General features: G+C 45.1%; 1 protein-coding gene across 1 annotated transcript; it reads right to left on the bottom strand.

Annotated features, from left to right (window-relative positions):
* Positions 1 to 9,117: 9,117 nt before the first annotated feature.
* LOC123412993 (SKP1-like protein 1A) lies at positions 9,118 to 9,627 on the bottom strand. The gene has a single exon (XM_045105941.1). The coding sequence runs from the start codon at positions 9,625 to 9,627 to the stop codon at positions 9,118 to 9,120; it is 510 nt and encodes a 169-aa protein (XP_044961876.1).
* Positions 9,628 to 10,448: the final 821 nt, after the last annotated feature.

Raw genomic sequence — 10,448 nt, 5'->3', positions numbered from 1 at the left:
CCAGGCGGTTCCACCAGAAACGTAGACCGACCGAATGACACGTTGAAGACAAGGCTTCACACACCCTCCGCCGACGATGAACACATCAACGGAACGAGGATAGAGCGGTGAAAACATTGTCCCTAAATAGAGGCAGTGTTGCCACCTCCTTACCCCAAACGAACTCAAAGTATCCCCAAATAAAACATGAAAAAATCTCCATGTTGTTGCACGACAGGTCGGAGTCTTATGTCGAGCTCATAGCCATCCAGGACGATGCACCAACTCCCTCTTTTTCGATGACCTATTTAGGTCGTGCCAGCGTTGAAGATCACTTTGTTGGATCACGAGCGCCACCGGCCGTTGAACATTGCCTCCCAATAGTCGAAGCCCGGCCATGCAGCACTATCATCATCTGGCAACAGCCTGCCAGCTCCTCCATACTGGTTCTTGATAAGCAACATCTTCCCCTGCCGCCGGCGTCGTTCGGGCTTTGCCTGCCGACAAACCCTAGGGTTGGTTCGCCCATCCTGCGGCTATCTTATGAAGTGTTTAGATAATAACAAAAACAATCAAAAGAAATATCGAAAATCCATTTCTGAGCGCAGGCTCATCTACAGCCATGCTGAATATTTATTTGAAACAAATACTAAAAATTTAAAAAATTCTAATTTTTTTGCATGGTAGATAATTTTATGTGTGAGGTCCGTTCCAATTTTTGAATTATTTCGACATATGAGGAACTCTCGGCAAAAAAATCCATAGTTTATTCTTCATCCACAGCTTTTATCCGATTTGTCTTTTTTGCTGCGAGTTGCTCAGGTGTCCAAATGATCTAAAAAATGGAGCGGACCTCATGCAAGAACTTATGTACCATGGGAAAAACAATTCGATTTAAAAAAATAGTATTTCTTTTGATTTTTTTCCTGTTCAGGTGGAGATGAGCCTGGGCACAGAAACACTGCACTCAAGAAATATTTGCTTTGGTTAGGAAAAAGTTTCATGTATTTCGAAAGTGATGTACATGTAATCCATGAGAAATTCTCATGCACTTTAAAGAAAATAATAATGAATGCAAAAAAAAACTATGTACCACTAGAAGGTCTACATATAGTTGTGTAAAAAAGGTGAAAGTGAAAACAAATAAATTCCAAAAAAGATAACAAAAGGTGAAAGTGAAACAGGAAATAAAAATGAATTCTATGAAAAAAGGAAACAAAATATAAATACAAAAAGTAATAAAATGAAGCTTCATCTAAAAATATACTGGTATGGTTGAGAGGAGGAACCGATGGCACACATCTTCTACTATTAAAGGGGATCTGCCGTCGTGATTGTTCAACCAGAGCGATGGTTCGACCTCTGGATACGCTAACGCTGGCAACCCCAAAGGCGAATCGACCCCCCACTCCCAATCGCCGCAACCGCACCACCAGCACCGCCCTGATTGGCACCGATGGTGGGTGACCCGACCGGCGGCGGCGGCTCCGCGGCGGGCAAGGGTCCCCGCTCGTCGATGCGCCACCAGCAGTTTCGCGACCGCGCCAAGACCCGCGTGGACGACCTCCAGGAGATCTTCTTCGGCCTCCAGTCCGCCCGCAAGGAGAGCCGCTCCGCCGATGCTGCAAGCCGGCCACCGCCGCGCGTCAAGCCCTCTCCCGGATCGCCGGCGTGCCGGTGGAGCAGCTGGTGCGGCGGCTGGAGCCGGACGAGCAGCCGCCGCTCGCCTACGCCAGGAGCATCGTGGAGTACTGCTCCTACGTCGCACTGCGCGCCGAGACCAGGCGCCGGCACGACCACCTCGGCGACAGGGAGTTCCACTTCCTCACCTACGACATGATGCTCGCCTGGGAGGCGCCTGACCCCGACACCGAAGCAGAGCTCCAGGTCTGTCATCTGTGTGTGTATGTGTGTTGAAATAGATCGATCATCAACATTAATCGACGGTCCTATCATTGTAGAAAATGGCGTTCAGCTGGGGCGACGGCGCCGATGACGACGACGACGACGATGGCGGGTCCATATTCTACTCCAGCCCCACCAAGACGGCCATTCAGGTCATCCCACCGCTTCGCCTCCTCACTATATATTGTGCTCTGTTCTTCTTGCTCAATCGATTCCATAATGATTCGTTGGTGGATTCTGGAATGGATGTGCAGGTTGACGGGAGGAGGACGGTCGGGCCGGAGGCGTTCGAGAAGATCGCCCCCGCCTGCCCGGCCATGGCGCACCCGATCACCGTCCGCAACCTCTTCGACGCGCTCACCAACTCCACCCGCGGCCGCCTCCACTTCCTCATCTACCACAAGTACCTCAAGAGCCTGGACAAGTAGGTGACACGACAGACATCCTCTGCTCCCGCCATTGTCACAGCGTACGACATTTGCGTGATCTCCATGTCTCTGTTGATCTTCAGCGTGCTGAGATCGACGAAATGCATCTCTGGCGGGCACAAGGCGCCGGCGCTGGACCTCTGCGACGGCGAGGTGGTGCTCGACATCTTCGGCGCCGCCATGACGCAGCCGGTCCTGCAGCACATCGGCACGTCCATGTGGCCTGGTTAAGCACCTTCCCTATGGTAAATTTGTGTGCCGGTGCTGCTGGTCCGTGCTCCTTCAGGAGGGCCTCATGTAAGGTGATCCGTCCACATTGTCGCACGGAGGCTCACGCTGACGAACCACGCGCTCTACTTCGAGGCCATCGGCGTCGACTTCTCCTACGGCGACGCCGTCGTCTACGACCTCACCAAGGACCTGAAGCAGTGCGTGAAGCGCGAGTCCACGGGGCCATGGGAGCTCACCTGTTCGACAAGGCGGTCATGTACAAATCTAGCTCCATGTGAGTGAGTGCCTGATCGATGATCCTACAATCCAGCCTGCCATTTGCAATTTTAGTTCAAGCAATCATGTACGTATGACATATGTTCATGACACATCTAGTTTTTGGTATAGAAATGAGCCAGTGTTCTTCGAGTGATCCACCGGCACACCGGCGGATCCTGCTCTCTGATCGCCTCCAGCGTTGGACGCCGCGGAGCCGAGCCCGGTGTTCCTCTCCCGGGAAAAACGTCAACGCCTCGCCCTCAAGCGCGACCACCTTCCGCTGCATCTGGGGCAAGGTCACGCGCCCCCACGGCAACTCCGGCGTCGTCCGTGCGCAGTTCCGGTCCAACCTCCCTGCCACCTCCATGGTACAAGTCGCTCCTTCGCTTGCGCCTTCACCTCCATGGTACAAGTCTCTCCTTCGCTTGCGCCTTCACACGTCATCGTGATCCGTCGTACCCGTCGCTGATGTACTCGGTTCTTGTTTTGCAGGGCGAGAAGGTTCGCGTCTTCATGTACCCCAGCAGCACCTAAGGTAGAATGGATTGTTGAACAGTAATTCTCCAGTGGTTTATGCTCGTATATAGTATGTTTGTTTCAGTGATTGTGTCCCTTTTCTGCTCGTCGGGTTAGGAGTTCAGGAATGAGTGCAGTTGTGTCTAGATGATTCAGGTATCCAAGGACCTTGGTCTAATTTGAGGCTCATAAGTGTTGAAATGATGTCATATTAGGTCAGTCATACGTTTTGGTTGCAATGCACGTTCAAGGGCCCCATGCCATTTGGGGAAGCTCTTTCAGTAGCTTCGGAATACCTGCAGGTTCTCTGCGGGGTGCTCGGAAATTGGGGCCCTAGATCAAATGCAGTGGTCTCATAGTACGAGGTTGCGCTGTGGTCGATGATTTTCTCGCCGACCAGTTTCTCGCAGCCTTGCCTCCAATGATCCCAATATTCATTAAATCATATATGTGTCCATGTTTGTATTATCATTTGTTCCGGTCTATGTTTTGTTTGATTTAGGTAGCTCTTGGTGGTTTATTACTCTCTTGAGGAAATGAGGATTTGATGAGTTTTGCGAGTGAAATAATTGTATTGGCTGCCTTATCCGTGTCCAGCAGTTTTCCATGGACTGACAAAATGAAAATGTTCAGCAGGGGCTCGGTGTATGAAAATTTAGTCAGTTTATTGTTCTGAAAGTACCTAAAACCATTACTTGACACTCAGGCCCTCTACTCCCAAGGATGTTTTCATTTCAGTTTACTGAATATTTTCATTTTGACACCAATTGGTAACAATACACTGACAAAATGAAAATGAAAATGCGTTGCCGCATGTTTGCAAGCAGGAAAATAGTTCACACACAGAGATTCTTTCTGGCAATCCACAATTAGTATGTCATTTTGGTTGCTGAATATAATACTCATAGCCCATCAATAAATTATGATTGCCAGTCCACTCATCATAAAAAGTGTAGTGGATGTTGGAAAATTTACCTCGTCTTCCATTTCTAAGTTTTCAGAACACAATCCTAGAGACGTTAGTTTTATTTGAATTGCTGCTCATTTAGACATTCCTCTTGCTGCTGACCACAATACAATTAATTATATCACGTAATGAGAAGTGAATCATTTTCCATGATTATTAGAAGGTGAAAATATGGGAGACGACATACGCATTGGCATACCTGGTTGAACCAGATAGTTACCTAAAACCATTACTTGACACTGAGCCCCTCTACTCCCTAGGATGTTTTCATTTCAGTTTACTGAATATTTTTTTCTTGCTTGAACTATATCAGGGGAGCAACTGCCAGAACTCGGAAGCTAATGATATTGCAACTGTAGAGATACTCATAGAAATATTGGAATCAACTTTGACCGTGGAAATGCATAGACATGGGAATGGATTCCATATGGAAGGTGCAATACTGAAGCTGCTTGCATTGATCAACAATCGATCTTGACTTCGGCTAGAAGTGAGTTATATTGAGCTTAGTGATGCATGGTTACATATAGATAGAAGAACTTGATAGTTTGTTGTCTCCACATTTTTTTAAGGGAACACCTATTTTTTATTTATTTTAAGGTCTTATATTTTAGTTTAAAGAACACCTCTGAATTTTCATTGGAAATGAAATGAGCTATTATAACTACCACGAAACTTGATTATTTTTGTGTACTTTGAGATCTACATCTTGAAGAAAAAACCATGAAATATTTGGTATACAAGGAGTTACGGCACTACCATGTACCTTCATTCTTTTAGTACTCAACGTATTTAGCTTCAGATCTTCAATTTTTCCCCAAACCAAAAAACAACTCTGAATACCGGTTGATGTAATACTGCTCTAATCAGGCTTGTCTATCATTACCCATAAAATGGATGGACTTTTGGGCTGAAGTTTGTTGGAATTTGAGATGGGGATAGGAAACAGTCTTGGTGAGTTCTTAATTCTCAGGTTGGAGAAAATGGTCGTTGCCTTGCTGGTGTTCGGAGTTTTGAGCTGACTAGGAGCATTCTTGACACGTCTCATTTTGTCATTGCAAACTACTGCATAAGACTGTCCCATCAGCTTTTGATGTATGTAGGGTTGTTGTACTTCTCAATTTTCTTAAAGAATTTTGCATTGTAGGGAATAACTACTTCTGAATTTTGGGGTGGCAGAAGTAAGGGCGAGTGGAATTGTGCAACCGCGGGGAATGCATGCACATGGAAGGGTGGACGTCGCGGTTACCCTCGCAGGGACGACTATGCCAACAACTGTTTGCGCATTAACTAATTAATAGCACAGGTGAGGATGATATAATTTTTCTTTATCAGTAGTCATATTTGTTCAGATTAAGATCCACATGTAAACATTCCCACACCTTGTGTCATATAGAACTAACCTAAAGGGATTATGCTTGATCTTCTAAGCTAGGTGGTATTAAAAAAGTGTTTCTCACCAAGGAAGGTAATTATAATAAGCATCAAGGACATCACGAGTTTTTTTAAGATGACCGAAATATAGTCATAAGATCCTGATCTCACTAAACACAATGGTCTTGGCTTATATATTATTTTTATGTTCTACTCAACTAGCAGGCAGTAGGTGACTTTGGTTTTCATCATGTTGTAGGCAAATCTTGCTTTATCTAATGTAAGAAGAGGGTCAAAGTTTGTTCAACTATGCGCACCTTTTTTTAATTAAGTAGTAATACATACAACAAAGGTTGCCATCCACGAGCATTGCCTCGAGTTGCTTGATGTATGTGGAGCATTTGTTTGTAACATAATCCAAAGTACGTATCTGATGAAGGGGAAATTGTATGTACATGTTTTATGTACCGGTATATATGTGTTGTCTCAAACTATAAAACATGATCAATGATAATTTTTTCATTAAACATTAATGAAGTTGACAAACCAAAGAGATCATGCCCCATTGATAGAGGTGAGTGGAGTGGAGGTATGTGGTGCACTTAGAGGGCGAAATACAGGCTGAAAGTACATCCAGGCATGAGCTGATTTGTAGCAAACATACAGACTCTGTTGTTTTACACCGAGGGGAGATACTCTTTGATACTCTGCTTTGTGGCAAAGGGACATATCGTGTTACTTCTGTCCTATTCTTGTATGTCAAAGCTTAATAACAATTTATTACACTCTTTGTTATTTTTCAGTGGCGTAACTTTTTGATGACATGTTTCTCGTGTGAAGGCCTTTACGTTTCATCAAACGATTTGTTTTAAGAAAAAAACAAAGCATTCATGTGCTACATGTATTGCTAATTAGCAGCACAATAATGACTTGATTGTGTACCACTCTACTTTGTGCATTTTATCCGGTAAGGCTCTCCTTGCTTTCTTCTTCTTTTGTTCTGCAAATGACATATTAGGTCCAATCTATTGTCTGAATAAGTTAAAACTTGAATAGAAATAGAACGTAGAAGTTTAAAATTCTCACAAATAAACGAAGAAGACATTCATATGATACATTGTTTTCTGAAATTATCATGATTATATATCCTTGCGGTTACAGTGTTGTAGCCAAAGATCGCTCATTCATGATTTACTTCTATCTTGCATATGGCTAAAGTCACGCATGTGTGCAATCTTTCCCATTCATCATATAAAAATGCATACATCTTTTATCTCCATTTCAGAAGCAACGACATTTTTGTATGCTAAAATTTAGCCAAAATGCGTTCGCAGACAAACTAAGTGCCATATTCAAATCCACTCACACTTTTTTGCTTCAGGAATGTGTCCTCCTTTAGTTTTTCTCGAATTGTATTCTTTTTGAATATTACTATGACACTTGTGATTTTCGACATCCATTATGTCCATACTATATGAAATGATGAAAACCTTAAAGGGACCGTGGCAACGCACGGGCAGTTAACTAGTGGATTATTAGTTTTAAGAAGAAGAAGGATCCAGATCTATCATTCATAACAAATACACTCCAAACATAGTAAAAATTTCAGTGGGGATAATACACCGTCGAGCGTAACTACCTCCTCTAGAACCAGGCGCTCTCATTGCTCCCCCACTGGAGCAAGTTTTCCATTGCGTACATGCTTAAGGACATGCGCCTCGGAGCCACAATTGTCGCCGTTAAACTCATTAATCGTTCCTAAGCGCTTGCCACCAAATTTCACCGTTGTGCACATAAGATGAAAAACCCTAACTTCACTGTCCCAAGTAGATGACATGAATCTATGTTGAAGCTCCGCTCACTTCGTAAAGCGTCATCATCCCCCGAACGCACAGGCCCGTCGACGAGGGAGGCCAAAGTGGGCGACCGCACAGGGCCCCTCAAATCGTGGGGCCCTCGGTTGAAGAAAAATCGTGAAGGTACATCGTGTGTGTTGTCCATCTGCAGCGTAAGCCCTATAGCGTCGTGACCGCTTTCCCCAGTCCTTCGCCTTCGTAGGCGGGCGCCGTCTCTCGTGATTTGGCATGCTCCCAGTGAATCCGTGAGTGCTAGTATTCTGCAGATCATCGCCAGCGGCCGCGTAGTTGCTCCTTGCTAGCACTCGTATTTTGCCCGAAAGTGATTCTCGTCCTCCGTCCAGCCACTGGGCACTAAACCGATGATTAACACCCAAAGCCAAGAAACACCAGTGCTTCTGGTCTCCTCGGCCTATATAGGTAATTTATTTATTACTTAGACCAAGACAGGCAAACAACAATAGGAGTTCTATTCTAACTTTGAACTCACATGTTGTATGTGTTGATTTCTAAATTGATGCATTTGAACAGTTAACTGGTTTTAAACTGAAAAATAACTGTGTGTATGTATGGATTAAATCCGAATTAGTTAACTTTTATATCAATTTTACTTCTTATTGCAGAAAAATAAGATGAAGAAATAATTTTTTCATTGCCGATCTGGAACAGCAGGAGTGTATAATATCTACACAGATGGGAGGAGTGGATGAAGCAAACTATTCGATTTGGTTTCTTTTGTATCCTTTATTATTATTTGTCTTTTTTTCATTTTTAATCTATTTGATTTGATCATTAAACATTGACTTTCAGTTCTAGATATATTGTGCAGTCCAGCAAATTTACGTATGCTTTGGCATGAGGTTTTCCATGGATAGCTATGGGGTATTATTTGACCCCCGCAATATGAGGTATTCTTTGAAAACTTTTTTAGTCATATATGAATTTTAAAAAAAATCTAAACCATATTCTATGTTTCGTACCGGGCCCCCAAATTCCTGGAGACGGCCCTGCGAACGCACAGCCTAGGCATCGGGATTCCCGTCTCCGACATTGGAGAGGGGGGGGGGAGGAGGAGGGGTAAGTGCCCTAGACGCCGCAGTCGCGAGACAGAAAGAGGAACAATAACTAGCGTTTTAGTTACTACTCCCTCCGTTCCTAAATATAAGTCTTTTTAGAGATTCCATTATTGGACTACATACGGATGTATATAGACATATTGTAGAGTGTAGATTCACTCGTTTTGTTTCGTATGGAGTCCCCTGTTGGAATCTTTAAAAAGACTTATATTTAAGAACGGGGGAGTATTTAACACGTCCAATCCAAAAAAAAAAAAAAAAAAGCTTGATATCATTATCCAACGAATAGAAGCACAGTGCATAACTCATTTCGCCTGAAATATCCCATACATTCCAGTAATAGTCTATAAGCGAACCAAATATCTATGCATCCGATATGGTTTTGATCACGGCTCCAAAAGACCAAGTAAAGTAGCCTAAAGTAGTAGAGTAATTAATTGAACAAGAAAAAGAGCAAAATACAATTGACTTAAGCATGCAGCTGCAGATGAAGATTAAAAAAAGTTGTAGTGGGAGACGTGTCTACTCTACTCGAAGGCCCATTGGTTCTCCTTTTTGATCTCCGCCTCCTCCTCGGGCGTGAAGTCGCACTCGATGTTGAACGTCTTGCGTATCTCCTCCACCGTCTTGCCCTTGATCATGTCCGCCACCGTCTGCAAGCACAGGTCCAGGAGCCCCTCGACGTCCAGGTAGTTGGCGGCCAGGAGGAGGTCGTACAGCGTGGCCTGGTCGACGGCGATGAAGCCGGCGTCGAAGCTCTTCAGGTCCTTCTCACCGCTTCCGCCGGCGGCGTCGGAGCTGCTGGGGACGTGCATGTTGCAGTACTCGATGACCTTGGCGAGGATCTTGGAGGGCACGTTGGGCAGCGGCACGCCGTTCTCCACGCAGTTGTCCTCGATCATGTGGTTGATCGTCCGCGAAATGGCCGCCGCCTCCTCCAAGACCTCGAAGCTCTCCCCGTCCGAGCTGATCAACGTGATCATCTTGCCCGCGGCATCGCCGCTGCTGCTTGCTTCCGCCGGCGTCGCATCAGCCATGGTTCTCGATTTGCTTCCTTGGTTTCTCCTCGGGAAGGGAAAGCTCGTAAGCTTCTTGGATGGATTTGGTTCAGGTTGGGCTGGGTGCTACCTCCTATCCTATATTTAAAGGGTCAGACAACGGAGACAAGGCACGAAGCTAGAAACCGAATCGATATCTTAGTCAGGTTTAGAGATCGATCGGTTATCGGATACCGTCGTGATCAAGAGTACGCACGTATACGTTACAGTGCGTGACTTTATCACACGTGTTTTCTTTTCTATGAAAAAGAATCCAAATCTTTCAAGTTCCTTAGCTAAACCTGAAGATATGTCAACATAACGAAAATTACATTGAAGTCTCTAGACCAGTGAACGACCACTACTGCCACTAAACGAGTTGTCGGCATGCCGTTGTCGCTTCTCCCCTGTTGAAGTTGGCATGACCTTGTCGATGACAGTCAGAGAGACTGCATGCACTAGCCCTTAAGGACGGATGCCCTGTAGCTACAGTCGTCATCATTGAACCCTTGAATCGATTTAAAGCGTCCGGCACCATTTGTCTCCGTCGCAAACGCGTGTTAGGAAACCCTGCCCTCATCGCCCGAAGAGACATCAAGAATCTACGCCAGAGCTCCGTCAAATATGTCAAAGGAGGGATTTGATATGCTGCCACTTGTACGAGAGTGGCGAAAGACAATTCCCATGATGAAGTACACCCCTGTTGCGATAAGTGAAGTACAGCCCGACTCCTTCACTGGGCTTCTGCTAGGTTGCCGAGGTGCTTGTTTTATGTGCACGTGGCCATAAGTGGCGGGAGCATTTGTGATGAAGTACACCCC

This window comes from Hordeum vulgare, chromosome 7H (genome assembly GCF_904849725.1).
Source record: "Hordeum vulgare subsp. vulgare chromosome 7H, MorexV3_pseudomolecules_assembly, whole genome shotgun sequence".
NCBI lineage: Eukaryota > Viridiplantae > Streptophyta > Magnoliopsida > Poales > Poaceae > Hordeum > Hordeum vulgare.
Note: the sequence above shows the minus strand (reverse complement) of the source record. Positions and strands in the feature narration are given on the sequence as shown.

What these genes read in the sequence shown, in the direction of transcription:
- LOC123412993 (XM_045105941.1), bottom strand. Translation starts at nt 9,627, where the DNA reads ATGGCTGATGCGACGCCGGCGGAAGCAAGCAGCAGCGGCGATGCCGCG.